The sequence below is a fragment of the Telopea speciosissima genome, chromosome 3, assembly GCF_018873765.1.
Source record: "Telopea speciosissima isolate NSW1024214 ecotype Mountain lineage chromosome 3, Tspe_v1, whole genome shotgun sequence".
NCBI lineage: Eukaryota > Viridiplantae > Streptophyta > Magnoliopsida > Proteales > Proteaceae > Telopea > Telopea speciosissima.
The window spans coordinates 50,518,484-50,540,248 of record NC_057918.1 but is presented as its reverse complement, the minus strand read 5'-3'; the positions used below and the strand labels follow the sequence as shown (position 1 = coordinate 50,540,248).

Sequence of the window (21,765 nt, the reverse complement as noted above, 5' to 3'; positions counted from 1 at the left end):
CCAAACAGGATATCTATTATCCAACCAAGCTTCTGCTACTGCATCAATTCTTCCTCTCTTGGAAAATCTCAAACCCAATATACCCTTGTAGTTTTCTTGGCGCTGAGGTGGCACATATTTTGGGGAAAATGTTGGTTGAAGTGTAACTTTTTCTTTATAAGTAGGTAGAACAGGCTTGTTCGTTACAGGAGGAAAAAATTGTCACCGCCATGACATATTAGTCAATGTATGAGGAGCATCAAATATGTTCACCCTTCTTGCTTCACTTCGATGGTGTTACAAGCACCATTGTAGGGAATACCAGCCTTATGTTGCCATGGTTGCCCTAAGAGAATGTCACAATTTGCTAAGGGACCAACTAAACAATGCACTTGATAGTGAAGTGGCTCAAATTGTAATGGACAAATAACATCGGCCTCTTCTCTAGCAGTAGGTTCCAAACCTCTCACATGAACCGTCTTAATGAGTTTCTTTTGCGGAAGGTTAACATACTAAGTCAGTTGAGCTAGGGTTGGCTTGTGCTCCAGTATCAACAATTGTATGGATTGCAGTTGATTCATCATCGTGAAATAAATTCCCTTTGATAGGGCTAAACTTACTAAAACAGCAAGTAATTAAACACACCCACAAAGTAGAGCCGTAGGGTGTAGGATAAGATCAGAGTATGCAACTAACAGTAACTAACAAACCAGAAATCTAATGGCTTGAGACTAAGGTCGAACAATACCCTAGTATAGGTGAACAACCCTCAATATGGCTGTGATCCAACAATTAGATTAGGACAATTAAGCAAGTTGCTGAATTTAGTAAGTAGCCTCACAAATTAGCAACTTTTCCAACAACTTACAAACTATCCAGCAGATGACCTCAATCCTTGGTTGTAGCCTTGTAGGTAGGGGACTAAGAATGGAGTAACGCTTCAAAACCCTATGAATAATTGATGGTCAGATGTAGAATAACACCAATTCTGATATTAGAATCTAGGACAGAATTAACCACTTACAGACTTAGAGGAGATCCAGCACTGGATATGGCTGAATCAGTTGAAGGGAAGTCCCAAAGGTAGGACTATACCCTCAAAATAAGAATTGATTCTGTCGGCCGGAATAGGAGATGTTGAGGTCCGAAATTCTGTTGTAATATCACTCCACAGAAAAGGTGCTGCAGATCAGGGATGATGGCAAAATGTCTTCCCACTCTTCCCTTGTTGCTGGCTTGATAAGATCATACTTCAGCTTTATAAACAGCAAGCAATAACACTGCTGTATCAGATTTTGATCACTCTACAGAACAGAAGTTGCTGCAGTAATAAAATTGAAACAAAAGAATAAGATGGAAAGGAGAATAAGGAAGAATAGGGGGATATGACCAAGGCCTCACACCTATGGCCTAGGTTAGTCTCTCACTAACTCTGTGGAATCTCACCATGCTTTGCAAGGAATCTCTCCATGCTCACTGTCTCGCACAGCAACAAAGGTACAAAGCCAATCGAACTTCATTCATGAAATTGTGGGGCAAGGTAGGCTCTATGGCCCGTACAATGTATAGAGGGTAATAGTGCCTCTGAAAAAGGAAAACATCAAAATAGAAAGTGTCTAAGAACAGTCTTTCACATGTAGTAGGGCTGCCTTGTACAATAAGGAAACTATAAAATAGAAACAAATGAAAATAGTTACTAATTAGTTCCTATCACATATGTAGTGAGACAGGTTTCCTATGTACAACAACCTTAGAAATAGAAAGTTACTAATATAAAGATATTAGAAATAAATATAGAAACAATATCCCCATGCAAGGATTAGATATCATGTGGTAATAGGCCCCAAACCTGGCCCATGAATTGGACCAAACCCAGCCACAAAGGCTGGCTGGCTGGCCATTTTTTCTCTTCCTCCTCTTTCGATCTACATCAATTCTTCCCTAAAAGAAACTCGACTTTGAGTTTTAAAAAGTCGAGGGATCAATTGTGTGATGAATATCCATACACAGCCTATTGCAGTATTTTGGTAGCTAACGGATGTTTGGAATGTAGTCTTTGAGGTGGGGAGCTTTCTCTTCAAAGAACTCTGGCGGCGTGATGAACTCTATGTGTTCAACCTTTGAATCAATTTCAATTATGAAGCAGAGTCCTCAACTTTGTGAGCCTTCTCATCAAAGAATTGAGGCACGAACTCTGCTTCTTTAAGAAAACATCATGGATGTTGATGATTTCTTGAGGAGTGTTCTCGACCACTACCTCCTCTTCCACTGTTACAGTTTTGTCTATTTTGATTTCTTCAACATAGACCTCTGCAGTGGACTCTTCTACTTGTTGATCTTTTGTCTTTGAAGCTTCAAGCACTATCTTTTCTCTATCATCACACTTCACTGTGATCATTTCTACTTTATTTTCAACTTCAGGCTCCTTTTCTTTCACCGTTACTCTCTCAATTTCCTTTGGTAGTGTAAATTTGAGTTCAACCTTCGCCTTAACATTGTTTGTGTTGGACTTTCAATACTCTCCAACTTGCGAACTGAATTTCGTATATATGGCTGCTTCAAGTTCTCTTCAGCTTAAAATAGCCTTTGGTGGTAATCTTGTTCAAGGGAGTGCTATCTTTGGATATGTTCTTGTAGGAAAGGTTCAAAGTTTCGATTTCGAGCTTGGTTCCACCAGGTTCGAAACTGAAATATTTTGCGAAACTGCGAAATTTCTGTCGAAACTGGAAGGTTTCGAGATCCAAATGGTTAAATTTGGTCCCATAAATTCTAGGAAATCCTATTTTAGACCCTCTAAACATAATGGGGCCTTGGATTGTGAAAAAGCACACCCAAAATGGTACTTTAACTTTGGACCCTAGGTTAGTATATGCTGTACACTGCTGTATACATTCTCTAATATGACCTATTTCACAAAATTTAGTACTAGAACACACATTATTCAATTAAAACTACTAAAATATGCATTAGGAATGAATAAGCATAATTATCAAATAGTACACATGGTTCTTTACAAAGAGGCAAAGATATGGGAGTGAAGAACACAAGTAAGGCACCTCTATTCCAGTCCTAGATTCCTCGTGCCGCATTGAGTTCCGTGCAGGATCAAAATCACTAGCAGAGTGTTGCTGCTGTCGAAGCAAGTTATTCTCGGACTGTATCACAAATGTTGGCTATATCACAGTATATCGGAAGAAGTGCTCGAAGTTCTCCATAGCAGCCCTATAACTGAAATCATCTACATACTGTAGCCTGTAGGTACCCTAACCTAGGTTATAGATCTCCGAACTGTTAAGAACTTGATCAAGCGCCACCGTTACTTGATGGTAGATGAGGAGCCTGCATCAGCTTGGAAGGTAATGACGAAGAAGAGCTATATTGTCCACAGCCACTGTACCCACCATACCCAATGTAGTCGAAATCAGTGCTCTTTGTGGCATAGGATGGTACAGGTACACACCATTGCCCATGTACATAACTCTCCTCCATACTCGGGCCTCCGAGAGTACCAGTTGAGCTTGTCACATCGATATCCATGTTCTCATTAGTGTAGAATAATTCAAGTAAGAAACTAACTAGAATTAGAAATACGCCTTGGTTGCCAACTTGGTGTCGCCTTGATTTTTTACCCTCTCCAGCGCCTTGGGTCACCTAACCGCCGTGACAACTATGGAAAATAGAAACTAACTAGAATTAGAAATACACAGCCACATGCAAGAATAACCAAAATAGAAACTAATAAACTTAGTAACTAGGTACTAGGATTTGACTGGTCAAAGACCAGCATCCTTGTCAAAATCGTGGGGCTGCAAATTGGATCTTCTAGAAGGCCAGCTGGGCTGGTTCGATCTGGCTTGACCTGGTCCAATGCTAGCCCAATAACTTGGTTTGACGGGGCTGTGACACTGTTCACGTGAATAGTGTTTTGGTCTTTTCTTCTTCATGTTTTGATCTACATCACTCATGTTCCTCCTCATCTGGTTTGAATCGGTGTTACGGGTCTCTCACGTAGCCTGCACGTGTGGGGGTGAGTGCATTGTGTTCAACATCCTGTGTGGCCTGATCAAACTGGCTCTCGCCTGTGAATTAAACGGGCTTTGACTCCGGCTCTGCTTGGTCATACTCCTTGCAGAGGGATGCAAATCTATCACTCCCATTGCTATCACCATCAGACGGGGACAATGTGTGAGTGTGGCCACTAGAAAGAAAACAGTCAATGTCTTCATTATCATCCCTGCTAGATTAGCAATCTCACGACCCCCAAGCCAATCCAAGACAGGGTTACCTCAATTCTTCATCCACTCGTAGAAGGATCCTCCTTATCTTCAGTCTCATGTTATAGTGAACATACACCAACTTTTCCAATTGTGTGTGATCCAATCGGTTCTGCCTCTTGGAGTAGATAAGTGAGAATGTACTCCAGTTGCAATTGTATCCGGAGGCAGAACATGTCTGGGAGAGCACTGTTGTCCTGATCCATACAAAGCATTGCGTAGATAGGAGGATGAAATGAACCAACCCACTTGTCTTGATCGGAACGATTGTACTTGGTACATATGTATATGAATGGAACAGAGAACTAGGTTGATAGGAGGACGAAACCAACCAACCTACTTATCCTGATTGGAACTATTGTACTTGGTACATACATATATGAATTGAAAGAAGACAATAATGCAATGGGCCTACTAGGAGCTGTGGTTCCTCTTCCAGACTTTGTGGCTGCACAATCCAAAGTTTTTAGTGCATCCCTGAAGTTCTTTATCTGTACTCATTTCAAACATTGGTAATGTTCGCATTAATACGAAATCGAGTAATTCACACTCCTTACAAATATTTGACAAACTACAAGTCTCACCTCATTATTAGTTTATTACAGGTAGACTGTATAGTTGGATTTGGCTCCAACTTGGCCCCCGACTCTTTCACTGCATTTATCAACAATTGATCCATCTCAAGTCAATGCTTGTATTGGTACTTGGGATTGAGATTGAGATAATATGCTAGGAGTGATATAAAGAATTTGTTAATGCTTACGAAGATGTAAATTGAACGTAAATTGGCTTAGGTAGCTTAAAATAATAAGTTAAAACTCACCAGCCCTATCAAGTGGATCCTTCTAGTACTTCTCCCAGTGATCCTCAACAATATTTAGGTATGACCTTCCACCACCGTCCACATGGTATTGTTTCTTGCATGCGATCCTTCATCGTCTCAATGTCATGTACTTGTGTGGCAAGGTGGGCTTTTTCTTAGAGTCGACCATCCTCAATAGCCTTACCACTGGCTCTAGTATAAGAATGACCTTCTTCAGGTCCTTCCATAAGTAGTCAATAGATATGTTTGTGTGTGCTGCCCTACCTTGTGGCAAACCCGACTCCCTCTAACTAAACCAATCCTGAAGCAAAGATTGACCTGAGACCAATCATCTTCGCCTCAAAGCTCTTTAGGGCAAAGTAGTTGGTGGCGAATCAAGTAATGCCAGGTCTCACCAAATCTCCACCGCACTTGTCCTCAACATCTGTAAAGCATGTCCATGGTTGTAGACAAATGTGGTTTTTTTGTCTTGCCCTCTCGACCACACCCTGTACCAAGGATCTCTTTCCCATGTCCTTTAGCATAGAGTCAATGCGGTGGGCTGCACATGGTGTCCAAAATAGGTGGTACTAGTTGTTGTGCATCAATCTTTCCTAGCCTTTTTATAGTTGCTGCCGTTGTCCATCACCACTTGGGTAATGTTCTGTACTCCCACATCCTGTACGCTGTACCACATCCTTCAACAACAGACTTATGGAACAGATTCTTACCATTACAATAGAACATGTAGTTGATGGACTGTCTAGTGGGTCTAGCACAATCATCACACATCACAATCACTTCATAGTTTTCTCATGTCCCCAGCTCCTCGTACGAGGAGAGAGATTTCACTCCTTGTCCACAGGTAAGTTGCCATGTGTACTCCACCAAACTGAGCTGCTTCTTTTCCCTTTTTTTTTCCCCTTTATTCAATCCGTGGGTCCCACTACTGCTACTTCTTCCTCTTAGGACACCACCACCTCACCCCTGCAATCTCGCCACACCCTGTTCTTCCTCACAAACTCACTGCCCCACCCCTATTCTTCCTCATAAATTTAAGTGGGAAGTGAGAAGCAAGGGCTGATTTCATGGACTTCAGTGAGTTGATAGAACAATTAATCAAAATCACCTCATCAAATAAAATCTTGACATTGTTCTAGTATCTCAAGCCTTCAGGGGTAGATCACCTCTGTTGGAAGGAAAGGCCCACAATACTTTAGGCAGGACTTAGGAGATCTTCAAAAAAAAAGGTTCACATGGAGGAGGATGGATAACAAGCAAGCCCTAAGGCCTGCTGATCTCTGTGAAAACCCGTCCGTTCTCAAGGAGCTTAGGGCGATAGATGTAAGCACTTTAACCTGCTCAAGATCCTGTTTTCAGACGGTCCTAAGATGTTATAATGTTATATACCCACAAAGAGAATTTGAAAGATACTTCTACTATTCTAAACAGCTCATTTTCAAATAAGCCCTTCAAATCAAAGTCCAAGGGTTTACCTAAAAGCAAATGCGCAATAGATCAGAATGTAAAATCCTCAAGCGGAAATCCGAGACATGAAAGAACACAGTCCCTTTTACCAGTAGTAGAAGGATTGGGTGTTGGAAAAATTTCTTGTTGTTGACAGCTGAATTTCCAAACCGTCTACCAGTAGATGCCAATATTCTGCCTGAAGATCCTTCTCAAAATAATCCCTAACATTGGCCACATCAGCAACAGCAATAGCCCTGTTGATATCACTCCTCAATCCCAAGCGAAATCGAGATAACAACTGAATTTCATTCTCTCTAATGTCAGTACGAGAAGAGAGTGAATCAAACTGCTGCATATATTCAGCCACAGATAAATTCCCTTGGCGAAGGGTGTTCAACTTGCCCTGTAACTGTGCCCTAAAATGCCTTGGCAGATTTTTCTTACTCAGATCTTCTTTCAACTCAGTAGTTCTCCACCAGTCATAGGCGGAACCGACTAGCTTAGTACGTGCTAGTTTCATCTTTCTACACTAAGGCAAATCATATCAATCAAAATAATTATCTAAAGCAAATAACCAATCATAAAAATACCAGTGGATCGTCTCTGCCATTGTATTCCTTCAGATCGAGCTTGACCTTTTGTGTATCATCAAAGCGTCGATAAGGAGTACCATTATCATTAAAATAGGGTCTCACATGGTCTTCAAAGCTAAGTCGAGCCTCTAGAGTTCTCTGACGTTCCCTGTCTTTTATATTCCTTCTGTCAGGGAGATTAACTTGGGATTGTAATTGATATCTGTCTTCTTCAAGTGGTAAATTGCTATCCCTTGTTGGAGAAATTTGACGTTGCTCAATTTGCTGCAACCTATCATTAATAGTTCTTTGTGCAGTCCTTATTTCTTCAGATATAGCTCTTTGTTCAGCAAAGAACTTTTGAAACAACTTAATCATTGTAGACATAGGATCGGGTGCTGGTGGCAGCACTGTTTGTTCACCTTCAGCCGTGGCTCTGATACCACTTAATGTAGTTCTAGATTGGATGTAATCCAACTAGAAGCCAAAAGCAGTATCTGCTTCCAAAGGTGGATCGGCTAGGGTTCAAATAGGTGAAATAGGCAAATTAGGGTTAGGGTTTGATGGTGTCTAGGATTAGGGGTTAGGGTTTAGGTTAGGGGTTAGGTATGAATCTTCCAGTGAAGGTTAAGTTTAGAAAAATTCAAAACCAGGGGCTGTAACAGGTTCGGCAGCGAGGAATGGTGTGAGTAATGTGATTAGGGTTAGGGTTTTGACAAGGGAACTATGTGGATGTTTTAGGGTTTGACTGTCAGAATGGGCTGCAACTTGAACCGAGTTTCCTATAGGGTGAAGGGAAAGCTCGATCCAATTATGGGGCTGTTTCTATGGTTGGATTGATCTGGGTAGTGAGTGGAGTGTGGAAAAAGGTTATAAGATGGAGGGGATTCTAGGGTTTGGATGTTAGAGGATTAGAAGAAGAAAGGCTAGGGTTTGGGATGATTCAAACTTACTAGTTGTTGAAGCAGTACGTGGACAGCAGCTTGTTTGAATGAAAGATCCTTGAAAGATCAGAACTTTAACAATGTTGAAGAACAAAGAGAGCTAGACTGAACCACTTGGGCTTCATACCGCAAGGTGTCGATTGGATCAAACACCAATCCCACCAGCCTTGATCAAACACAAAACAGTTCTTGTTGGAGAAGATAAGTTGCAGCAGCAGCTTATCTGGATGCCTGCATTGATTCAGATGTAACATCAATAGATGAGAGTATCTGTAGATTTGGAATTCTGTCAGAATAACTGTTTGGTTACCCTGATTCTGAAACCTGAATCTACTTTCGAAGTGGCAATGGCAGTTTGCAAGAGTGACGTTCAGTTTACTACAGAATCCGGTGAGGTTTGGAGAAATATCAATGGGGATTGAATTAGGGCCATTGCTAAAGTAAATTGCATTTGATGACGCAACAACTTGGCAAAGATTTTCAGATCATTCAATACTTTTCCGTTTCCTTCTCAGGTTTTGTTGTGCAGCCATGGAAGTGGGTCTCGCCTGACGTAGAATTGCATTTACGGAGTATCCAGGAAAGAAAAAGAAAAAGAAATACGAAAATCCCAATTCAAATTCAAATTGCAGGAATCTCCCACACTGATGAATGATTCAATAATGCTTGGAAATGAGAAAATAGGAAAGATTTCAGTCGGTGGGGCTCGTTCTTGAAGGAAGGGATTTAGAAATCAGAAAGAGAAATGAATTTTGTGTAACAGATGGGTTTGATTTTTGGAAGAAAGTGGGAAAGAGAGTATTCAGTTAGTGGATTAGAAGGTGGAGAATAAAAAAAAAGGAAATGGAGATGAGAGGTTTTTCGAGAAAGCCTCGGGAAATCAAGCAGCAATGGCGATTTGTAGAGGAGCGCCGGCAATATTGCAGGTACTTGAAGCGGCAATGGCGGTTTTTCGATGGAACTTCACGATTTGGTCGCCCCTCTCTCGATAATATGTGAATCTCAAGAAACGAAAAAACATGAATCTCTGGATTTTACCTCATGCGGTAAAATCTTGAGATTCAGCCTTTTAGGCTAAAATATTGAATCTTAAGATTCGGTGAATCTCAGGATGTAAATCCGTTTTTCCAACCAAACGGTTAAAAAAATTGAGATTCATGCGTCCACGGATGTAACACCCACAGATTTACGCAACCAAATGCAATGTAAGAGTTTAATTTCAAAATTATGAGGTAAAGAGAGCCCTCATGAATTGGCTTTAATTATAATGGCCAAAAGGCCTTACTCCTATTCAGCCTAGGAGACTTAAAAGGCCCCTAGCCAATTCGTATTACAGAACCAACAGAACAATAGGTCATGTGACCAATTAAAGTGGTCACATGACTACTAAATAAACTTAAACTTGCCTAACCGATTCTCTAAGGGTGACAAATAGTCACATGACTACTAAATAAACTTAAACGTGCCTAATCCATGCAAGATTCCAGTCATAAATTAAAAGTCACATGACTATAAAAAATACTAATTCAAATAAAAAGGGGTCATGCAACCTTTAAATAGTCATATGACTTATTACACCGAAATAAAACTAAGTAAATAACGACTAACTTTAACACTACTTGGACAGCTTTGACTTCTTCTTCTTTTGAACATAAGTCTTTGGACCTGCATCACCTCTTGCCTCTTGCCCAAATTGCCCCTCAATCAAGTTTATATTTTTTTTGTTGTATCTTTTTTTTTACTCACTTCCTGGTTTGCCCTTTACCTTATACTTGATACTCCATCGTCCCCTTGTGTGTTAGTTGCCCTTCCCATAATTACAGTTCTGCCACTAATGCCATAAACTTCTCTTTATTTACGGGATTTGCCATTAACTCATTGATTTGAGTTTCCGATGGATTCTTTTGTGTTCAAGTTTAGAGTTTGATTGCCCAGTGGAAAGCTTGTTATGTTGTTTATTGATGAAGGGCAAAGTGTCAATTCCGTATCGTGATCTGTGGTGGATATGTTATCAAAGAATGACCAGATCATTATTCACAATGAGGATTATATATTCGTCGAATTCTCCTTTTCTCAATATTGTGACGCTTGCATATTGTGAAGTATTTGATTCTCCTCAAAGTATTATTAAATTGGATCGAGAATTGTTGGAAGAACGAAAGGCATCATTTTTCTTGACTGAGACTTGTGCACCCTACATCCTTTTCACATGCGCCGAGCATTCATTCTTCATGGGTTAGTTGATGATGTTTGTTCCATGCCAAACGAGGTAGCACCAGTGATAGAGCCTTAACCAGAACAACAAGTAGTGGCAACGGACGACGAGAAGATCGTGGATCAAGTAACGATGGATCCAATGCAGTGAAAGCTATTCCACATCATGAGTTTGTTCTTCCCCACGATTTTCTAACCATGGATGCACTACCAAAGCTTCATATTTTGGATTTTCTTCAAGTTGTAAACATATAGCCCCCGCTCATGAGCTTTTATTTCTTCCGTTCTACAAAACTCGTGGGCGAGTTTTTCTGAACACTGAGACCCCTCCACCAGGATGAGCTCAACTTTCTTATAATTTCGAAAAGGACTTGTAAGCGAAAATCCTCTCGACTTTGGTTAACCAGTTTAGAAAAGCCTTCGGGTCCCTTCTTGCCATCGAATTCTTAAATCTCGACCTTAATGCAATAATCCCTATCTGAGAGCTGATGTGTGATGTCTTGGGGAATGACTGGCTCTGGCTGTTGTTTTGGAGGCGTATCCGTGATTTGAAGTGTACTGAATTGGGGAACTGGTGTGGACAGCTTGGTCACTTTTGTTGTTGATATTTAGTCCCTCCAATGTTAGATCCACCTTAGAATTAAGAGCTGCTATGGCTGTTGAACTCTCCTGAAATTTGGATTCAGAATGTGCAATGTGCCGGTCAAGCTTTGCTTCAGTCTTCTATTGACTAATGGAGTTCCTTATATAGCTTGTGAAGCTCAAGATTGGTGATATGAAAGGGTCCAGTCATGGTTGACAGTCTAGAATGGAATCTAGAAGATCACAGGGACTGGGACCATACTTAGAACTAGAATCTGAATTGAAGATTTGATGGAAAAATCAGAGTTTTGGACAAAATTCTGTAATTAGTGCAATTTGAAGGGAAAAACTGCTTGTTGAAGTATTTACCATACTTTGCACTGGGTGGTAGTTATTAGTAAATAATTGGGTAAATTACACATCACCCCCTGGTTTTCAAACGAAACTCAGATCACCCCCTGGTTTTTGAAAAAACTCAAATCACCCCCTCTACAGTAACGGTTTTAGTCTGCTGTTAGTTATTGGTGTGAAAAGACTATTTTACCCTTATACTAAAACAGTAGAATTAAATTTACAATACTACCCTTCAAAATCTATGTTTGGATGTCAAGGGTTGTTTAGGGATTTAAATTTATTTAACTGGCTGACATCATCACTTAACAACATAAAACTAACGGTAGGGACTAATTTGTCATATTGGGGTCTAAACCAGGGGTGATTTGAGTTTTTTCAAAAACCAGGGGGTGACATGTAATTTACCCTAAATAATTTTTAAATTTCAGAAAAACTAGTAAGAAAAGTAGATGATAAACAGGGACTTAGAAATCTGAGCTCTTTAACTTCTCGGAACAGTATCCAATGGTGCTGAGATTTTTACCAACAGAATCACCTAGGTCTTTAGATAAATTCCAGGCTAGAAAACAGTATTTTAAGAGAGTTGTAAAGGGTGCTGTGGGTAATTGCAGGAGGAAAACCAGAATTAGGGCATGTGCTCAAATCGATCCATGAAGTAAAAAAATAAACTGGAAAGTACGGGTAGAATCAGAGAAAATGTTAACAGCATTGTAACCGCTTATTTTAGAGCCAGTTATCAGCTATTGGATATGATATAGGTCAAAGAAGCAAGCTGAAGCTTGACAGAAAACAGGGTATCCGCCTTCAGCAAAAGGGGGGAAAAATAAGGAGAAGAAAGAACTAGAATAGGGAACTAAAATATTGAAGAGAGAGTGTGTGGAAGGATAACCCATGAACAGAAATGTCTGGTCTGGAGTTGAACAGTGGAGAGGAAGAAGATCAATTGACGGGTAGCTCAGCAACTCAAAATATGCAAGTAAATCTTTTCATTGAACTGCCTAATCTATGGAAGAGTAAATAGTATATGTAGACTCTTCAAAGGCAGGGCATGACTCCTGGAAGAATTCCTAATCACACTCAAACTGAAACTAAAACTCCTAATAGCAGCTATCGATAGGTAAGTCTCTTACAAAGAAACCTCATTTTACAAAAAATAACGCCAAGTAACTATTTATCAACCCTTTTACCCCTGTTGGACTTAATGTGCCTAGATTTCTTCGTTCTGGGCTTCCAAACAGGTTATTTGTCATCCGACCAACCTTCTGCTACTGCATCACTTGTTAGGATTGATGATGTTTTGTCATTGTCACTAACTCACACTTTTTTGTAATGAGGCAAATCTGGACAGATGTAGGCTGTTCCATGTGATAGACCCAACTCCCATCTCAAAGTTCAAATTTCTGCCCCAGACAAATAACAATAAAGTAAAGTGAGTTCTATGTTATTGGACACATTTTAGTGTATTTACTATTAGGGCATTCATATATGTCATACGTAACTATTTTGCTTCGTCCAATTCAGTCCATTATAACTTTCTGTTATGGCCTACTGCATTACTGCTGCTTCTGTACTATAATTATAATTATTGTTGTTGTTATTATTACCGTATTCAAAGCTGTAATAATCATAGAGGAATTAAACTCATGAGCCAATCTATGGAATTAGGGGAGAAAGTAATTGAAGCTCGAATGAGGCAAGAAACTAATATTTCAGATAACCAATTTGGTTTTATGCTAAGGAGATCAACCAAGGAAGCTATTTATTTGTTTAAGAGACTAATGGAAAAATCTCGGCCATATGGGAAAGATCTTCATATGGTCTTTGTTGCTATAGAAAAAACTTATGATCGAGTTCCTAGAGAGTTAATTTGGCAAGTTTTAGAGAAGAAAAATGTTTCGGGTAAATACATAGACACAATTAACGATATATATATATATATATATTGATGTAATGATCATGGTTCAAAATCTTGTTTCAGTAGGCCATTTTGGTCAGACTGAAATGAGCGAAATACTGAAATTTTAGTAAAATTCTGCCAAGACAGTATATTTTTTTTTCCAGGAGTTCCGCTTGGCCATTTTGGGGGCAAACGACCGAAATGACCGAGATGACAAAAAATTTGAACCGAAATTTTGACGGAACAATGCGTTTTTTGTCACCGAAATAAATGAGATTTCGACCGAAATGAATGCTGATTCTGGGTTTCACCTCCCGTTTTGTCTTGGACATGTCGAAATTATTTCGGCGAGTTTTTGACCTATGCTAGTGACTAGCGTAAGTATTATGACAGGAGAGGGTAGTGAATTCCCAATAACAGTTGGATTACACCATGGTTCAGCTCTAAGCCCATATTTGTTTGCACTAATCATGGATGAGTTGTCTAGAGATATTCAAGATCAGATCCCTTGGTGTATGCTTTTTGTAGATGCTATTGTTTTGGTCGATGAAACAAATGCTGGAATTAAATGCAAAGTTGGATTTATGGAGATCAACCTTGGAATCAATAGGTTTTAAGATAAGTAGAACAGAAACGGAGTATATGATGCATAACTTTAGTAACAATAGGAAGAGAGTGGGGTGGTGAAAAATTAATGATAGGGAGTTGCCACGAAGTGATAACTTTTGATACCTAGGCTCAATCATGAGTAAAGAAGGAGAAATAGATGTTGATATTATACAGATAATTATAGTAGGGTGGATGAACTGGAGGAGTGCATCCAGAGTGTTGTGTGATTGGCATATCCCTTTAAAACTATGGAAAATTTTATAGAACAGTCATATGATCAGCAATGATGTATGGGGCTGAGTGCTGTGCAGTAAAGAAAATACCTTTAAACAAACTTAATGTGGCTGAAATGGGAATGTTGCGGTGGATGAGTGGTAAAACTAGAAAAGATAAATAAAGAATGAACAAATTAGAGCAAACCTGGGAGTTGCCCCTATTCATGATAAGTTGCGAGAAACTCGTCTGAGGTGGCATGGACATGCAACAGAAGCCTTTAAATGCTCTAGTACGGAGAAGTGATTTATTTCAAATTGAAGGTTCTAAAAGAGCTAGAGGTAGGCCTAAAATAACTAATGTGGTGAGGAAAGACATTTATAGTTTATGACTGGAATCTTGCATGGATTTGATAGAGCTGATTAGAGAAAAAGGATCCATGGAGCCGATCCTATTAAGTTGGGATAAGGCTGAGTTGAGTTATAGTTATTCTTTCCTGATCCCCGAGTATGTTGTGCTCATTCCATTTGCAAAGTTTTAGGTTTTTAGTGCAGGCACGATTACAAATGCATTTATCTGACTGTCATCTCTTGTTTTCTTCAGGTGTCATCTGATCACTATGCCATTGGTTTGAAGATACTGAATCAACTTGTGTCTGAGATGAATCAGGTTAGCAAGTTTTAGCTTGGCATTGTTCTCCGGAATAATTATGGTATAAATTTTTAAACTATGTATTATGTGATATAACAATTTGACCAAGGTCAAAGGCCATCGGAAGAAGTATGATTTTGAGGAATGATGGATATGTATATACAGTCACATACCTGCTTGTATGCCACAATGTTTAACCACTGTTTCTCGTACTTAGTTGCTTCCTCTGCATTTAGGTCAGCTTGTAATATGTGCATTCCATTTATGCAGTTTTTGGGATGATGAGTTCATGCTCTGAGGATTTTGATGCAGTTATACATAGGGTTACTTTTGTAATTTGAAGTTCATTTCTTCCATTTTTTCGGAGTTGACTATCGATAATGTTAGTGGGAGATAAGAGTCCAAAGTAGAGTCAAAGTCTGTTTTGGAGTTGATGTATGGTTAGCGGTTAGTTTGAGTTAGTTATATGCTACCATGTAATCCCATCCTTGGACAGTATTGATGATTGAATAAAATTTTGAGTTTGGTTTACCTATGGCTGTGGAGCTGCGCTTGTTCTCCCTTCTCTCTTTTCCTGTACTCAGTTCTGGTCTGAGTTTCTCTTCTCAGGTGTGATCCGTCTTCTCCTCCTCTGTTCTTCTTTATTCTTGCTATTATTCTTCAACTGTGTTTTCTTATACCATATCTTCCGCTCTGTTTTCTCATTATTCTTATGGTTGTTTTCCTCCTTTCCTTTACTGTTAGCGGTACTGCTGGACTGGGAAAGAAAGTCCTTCGACTTCTTCATCCCTGCTCAGTTGGGCCTGATAGCTCGGGCATGGGTAGCTCATTCTTAGGCAACCTGAATCATAGGTTTTAAGCCCTAAGCTTTTGTATGCTATGGGATAAAACCCTGCAACCGGAGCTGGATCTGAGACTTCCATTAGGTCCAGTTTCAGGGATTTCTTTTATTCCTTGCATCTAAATATTTGGCCTGCTATTAGGTTGTTCAAGTAGGTAAGGAATTAGGAATCATCCCCTTGAAATTTCAAGTTGTGTGGTGTCCAAACAGAAGAGATCTCCTGCACCAATTCTGGTTGTCCACCTCTTCTCTATTGTGAGATTGAAGACAACCTACTCATTATAAATTAACACCACCTTATTTCAATTTACATAAACACCCCTCTATTCCTTGGCTTATTCTTTCCTTCTCCTCTTACACTTTACAGAATTGCCATTGGTTCTTTTAAATTTGATTTCTTATTGCTTTAATGGGCCCATAGGCCATAGCGATCCTAGTTTGGGGTTATTGAACATAGGAACACATCAATTGGTATCAGAGTCGAATTTCTTGCAATTTCTAACCATGACAGGATCCTCTCACATGACCACTGAGCTCTACAAGCTGTACAAAGAATTATAGGAAAACCAGCAAAGGAGTGTGACAAAATATGACAAGTTTGTGGAAGAAACTCAAAGCATTCTCGCTGAGGTTCTTGCCTTTATGAAGAGGGCCAAAAAGTTACATGAAGCTGAACCATCTACACCAGTTCCCCAGTTTAGAACTTTATAGACAACGAATATGCCTCTGAGACAGCAACTCAAGCTAGTTACTCCCCAGGATGTCACACGGCGGTTTTTTGACAGGGAGTATGACATCAAGTTTGAGGTTCCAGAGTTTGATCGCGAGAAGGGACTAGAGTATTTTCTTGACTGGTTGACTAAAGTTGGGAGGATTTTTGCCTACAAGTCCTTCCCAGATGACAAGAAGTGTGAGTTTCCCCTCACCAAACTGACTAGGTATGCTTGTTTGTGGTGGGATGATGTTTTGCATTTTTTTTTATTGAGACTTATTAGGCGACTTGGACTGGTCACCAATTGGGAATGAAAGATTTGTTCCTCATGTTGAGAAGATGCTCTTCCACAAAGGCGATAAAAGTGTGGATACCTACATCATCGAATTTTATAAATTGTCATCTAGATGCAAACTCAAGGAGATGGATTAGTAACGGGTATTAAGGTATACCAGTGTGCTGAACACAGAAATCTGATTAGAGCATGCCAGCTGGGACTTCAGCTGAACACAGAGATCCGATTGAGGAAATACCCTTTTCTCTAAATTATTATTATTTTTTTTGCAAAAAATTGGGTAAATATGTAGTGGTGAGGCTTCAATTTATTATACGAGGAGTCAGAATTTTGTCCGTTCTGTTTATTATTATTTTTTTAAAAAAATTTTTTGGTTTTAAAAATTGATTTTCTTGCAACAACAACTCAGCCTTATCCCAACTAAATGGGGTCGACTACATAGATCCTTTCAAAATGAAGTGGGGGGAACCGAGGTCCTCACAAAATGAAAGTTAAATAAGAGGAATGAAGAGTAAAAATGAAGAAATGAGATAAGAAAAGTAAGAAATGGAAAATGAAAAGTGAAAGTAAGAGGAAAGAGGATATCCTAGGAAATCACGAAAATCTCAGCTACATGGTATCGACAACGTGGATCTTTGCCCTCCAATAGGCTCTATCTGAGGTCATACTTGGTATAAGACCTTGACTATGCATGTCATTCTTCACAACCTCACCTATGGTGATTTTAGGCTTGACCCTAGCTCTTTTAACTCCTTCAATCGGAATCGGATCACTCTTCCTTACTGGGGCGTCCCTAGGTCTCCGTTGCACATGGCCAAACCACCTTAGACGACATTCTCGGAGCAACTCCCACATCAGCTCTAATACGTTCATTTGTCACTTTATCCTTCATAGTTTTGCCGCACATCCATCTTAACATTCCTCATCTCTGCAACACATAGCTTTGCTATATGGAACTTCTTAACTCCCCAGCATTCCGCCCCATAAATCATAGCAGGTTGGACCTATAGTCTTGTAAAATTTTCCTTTAAGCTTTAAAGGAATGTGTCGGTCTCACAGTACTCCGGTCGCACCTCTCCAGTTCATCCATCGCACTTTAATTCTTTGTGAAACATCATCTATGTCACCTTCTTTGTATATGATAGACCCTAAATATATAAAATAGTCACTTGGCGGTATCTCTCTCCTCAATTTTCACCATATCATCATCCATCATAATTTGGCTAAAGTTACACATCATATACTCCTCCTTTGATCTACTAATCTTAAAGCCTCTTCTTTCCAAGGTCGATCTCCACATCTGTAACTTAGCGTTAACCCTGCTTTTGTCTCTTCCACTAAAACAATATCATCGATGAAGAGCATACACCATGGTACCTCGTTTTGGATGTTCTTTATTTTCTTGTAATAAATTTTTGAAAAAAATATGGTTAATACTGAGTGGTTTGAGCTCAATTTTATATATATTGTCGACCGTTGGCCCATTTACAACATTGGTGACACTCCTTTTTTTGGCAAAAAATAAATTATTTTAATTTTTAAAATTTAAAAAATATTTAAAAATCCAAAAAAATTATTAAAATTATGGAAAAGTATGTCGTTTCGGTTTGAAAATATTGGACATTTAAAAAAGAATTGTGGTTCTCTTTTCAATTCAAAATGGTGTTTATGTGTTGTTTCATACTTACATATTGTTTAATTATGTTATTACTATTTAAAAAATAATTGTTAGAAATTAGTTTAAGCAAGAAAAAAACATTAGAATTGAGTAGAAATTGGGAAATAAATTTTTTTTTTTGGTTGTAAAAAATTTAATCATGCAACACATTTTGTTGCAACAATGTAAGAAGAGCATCATGGCTTCTCAGGGTTTGTCCCGTTAGGGAGGAGGTGGGGCCTTTCAGGGTTAGGGAGTAAGTGGGGCCTCTCAGGGTCAAGGAGGATATGGGGGTGGCATAGCATCGAGGCGTGGTAAAACTAAATGACAAGAAAAATCCCAATGCAACTATTGTGTGAAAAATTTTTGGGTGGTGGGGCCACTAGACTGAAGTGAGATTTGGCAGGAGGATATATGGATGTGGTCAAGTGTGGTAGGATTCCTTATGATGTGTTGAAGGCTATGGCTACCCTCGTGAAGGGAGAGAGAAAGTGGAATGCTAAAAAGTAGAGGGCAATGGAAGAATTGATGAGGAAGTGCTGGAGAGACATGTAGAGGAAGGAGGGGATTCAGACTATGATTTTGATTTTGTTGAGGAGTTTGTGCCTGCCGATGTGGGACAAAGATAAAGGCCAAACAGATATGGTCAGAGATGCAATGGAAATAGATGAAGAGCTTCAGGGATGCAATAGAGAGTTTCTGCCGTGTTGCCGCACTTGGCGGTCATTAAAAGATTGCTCCTGGTAGCTCTTTCTAATGCAAGTGAATGGTGGATGATATATGGGAGAGATGCACCTAATCTGAGGAAGATAGCAATTAAAGTGCTCTCCTAGACATGTTTTTCCTCTGGATGTGAGCGTAAATGGAGTATATTTTTACTCGTCTACTCGAAAAGACAGAAAAACAATTAGCTCATAAAATTCTTGAGCAACTGGTGTATGTGCACTACAACATGAGATTGAGGAATGGGCACATACACATGGGGATGGACAATGATAGAGCCAATCAAACTAAGCAACATCTTCTAGGTGGAGTCAGATGAGGAGGATCCCCTGTATGAGTGGGTGAGGTGATTGATCAGGCCGGTGGTAGGCCCGACCCTAAGATTGCCAGTCAGATGGCGGCCTATGTAGCAAGTTCATGTCTACTCGAGAGGGTTGAAGCTACTTGTAGACACCCAGACCTTTGGAGTCCCAGCTTGGCGGTGATGATGAGGATGTTGACTGGTCGTACACCAGTGACCGTATGGGCATATTGTCTCCCTTTGTTAGTGGAGATGATGGTCGTGGTGGTGGTAGTGGAGGTTATGGAGATAGATATGTGAGCATTCGAGAGGAGTCTGACTAGGCAGAGGAGGTGGAGGCATAACCGGAGCTTGAGCCTATCCGATTCATAGGAATGATTCAGTTTGATCATGCTACCTAGGATGCCGACCATGGTGCACGTGCCCCCACACGTGCACTCGTGCAGGTTATACAAAGGTCGTGCCGTAGATAGGGAGTTAGGTGAGGAGCATGACAACATTGACATGGAGATATATGTTTCTTCCGTGTTTGACACACTAGGAGGCCTGTCTGGAGGGTAGTAGTGGGTTTGAGTATCCAGGACATTGGCGTGTACCATCATTTCCCGCATACACATCCATTGTGGGTATGGACCATATGGATAGTATGCTGGGTTTGCTAGCATGGCTCTTCATCTTCTTCATTCCACACTACCCATGATGATCAATCACAGGGTTTGGCATCTTTCGTTGATAGGGTCTTCTCCTTCCCAGCCCTCCCAGCAATAGGCCTATTGTTATTTTAGGCCTACTTGTAGCTTTTTTAGCTCCTTCAATTTAAAATTAATCACTTCTCTGTACTGGAGCATACAATGGCCTCCATTGCACATGTATGCCACTTAGAGTTTTCCCCCTCCTTATCATGAATACGGCAACGCCCACATTTGTTCTAATTTATTCATTTTTCACTATATTTTGTTTAGTTTTACCATGCATCCTTTGCAGCAATCTTATTTCAGCTACATTAAGTTTGTTTAAATGTGTTTTCTTTACCATGGAATGAGGTCTTGCCGAGGTCGAGATCTCGGTAATATCTCGTTTTCTGAAGGTCTGAGACGAAACATTATATGAAATAAAAAAAGACATTGACTCGACCAAGATTTCGTGTCTCGGTCGAGATCTTGGTTTGAGATCTCGGTTCGACCGAAACAAAACCAAACCCAATTATAAAAGGCTCTTATCTTGACTAAGACCAGTCGAGATTATATATATATATATATAGCTGCGGTTGGGTGGTACCTAGTGTAACGTCCCAATCCCGGTCAGGGTTCTAAGCACTGCTCTTGCAAGTGCCGATCCAGTAGGTTACAATCTTACATTAATAGTAATAAATAAATCCCGGTCTCGCTTACAACGTAGCAGAAGCATTAGATATTGGATAACAGTTCAAATCAAATATATACACTGGTGGCAGTTATCTACATTGTTGTACAACTAAAATCTTGTTCATTCATTCATCAACATTAAATATTCTGAAATAACTTTGTTCTCAAAATATTTCTTTTTGACTCGTCCTCTGAAAAACATCACATATATAGGGATGAGCTTACACCCAATGAGGTACACATGATCTTATACACACAAGCATTCAAAAGAACAATAAATGGAACTGAGACATACATGGCACCTCATAAAACGCCACTTTTTATTTAATTAGGTCAGGTCTTGGCCACTTAGTGAACTACCATAGTGCACATACAGTTAAGGGTGATTGTCGACTACATACATTCCCAGGCACTGTAGCCCAGCATTATAGATGCGCTCTACTCCCATGTGTCCAGGCACCATAGCCCTGGGGAAGGACCCCTCATCTATATAAACATCATATTAGATTCGCTCTACTCCCATGTGTCCAGGCACCGTAGCCTTGGGGAAGGACTCCTCGTCTAATCAAACATCATAATAGATGCGCTCTACTCCCATGTATCCAGGCACCATAGCCCTTGGGGAGGACCCCTCGTCTATTCTCTTTCTCTTTTAAGAGCCTCATCCAGTACATAACCCCCTACTGGAAAGGGGTGGTAGCCACAGGGGTATTTAATACAATAACTATTAATCAATCACACATGGGTCTCTTTCATTTTTTTTCTTTCACTTCCATTCAATCTTTTCTTTCCATTTTCATTCATCATATAAAGGTAACATTTTCATGGAACTCATAAGACATTCCTTAGCATACTCAACAACATACATTAAGATATTAATTCATATTCCAACAAACTGGACATTTCAACATTTCATATATCATTACATGGGATACCAACCAAGCATCCATGTACTTACATTTAAATCAGTGAATACATGAACATCATTCATTCTCTTTCTTTATTTTACATTTATTTCTTTACTTCCTTTCTCATTTTTTCTCCTTCATTCCATTTTCATTTGACATGATATATAAAATCACTTCCTTACATTGATCATCACATAGCACTTAACAGATTTCATTCTACAGTCATTGGTCATATGCATAATATCACTTCATGTTAGAGTTATTAGATATTTTGGTCTAAGTGTATTTTAGGAACTGGTTAAGTTCTAGCAGTCCTAGTATGTATTTTCTTCTTCTTTCCTTTTTTACCTTTTTCCTCCCTAAGGAGGTGGATGTAATATGTTTATCATTAGTAATGAAGTAA

The 21,765-nt window shown here is 39.6% G+C and overlaps 1 protein-coding gene across 1 annotated transcript in view; it reads left to right on the top strand.

The window, feature by feature from the left end:
* Window positions 1–21,765, top strand: part of LOC122654829 (exportin-7) — a 98,558-nt gene that overhangs the window by 12,759 nt on the left and 64,034 nt on the right. The window contains exon 5 of the mRNA XM_043849094.1: window positions 14,514–14,579. Coding sequence (XP_043705029.1) covers window positions 14,514–14,579 — 66 coding nt within the window. The remainder of the gene's footprint in view (window positions 1–14,513; window positions 14,580–21,765) is intronic.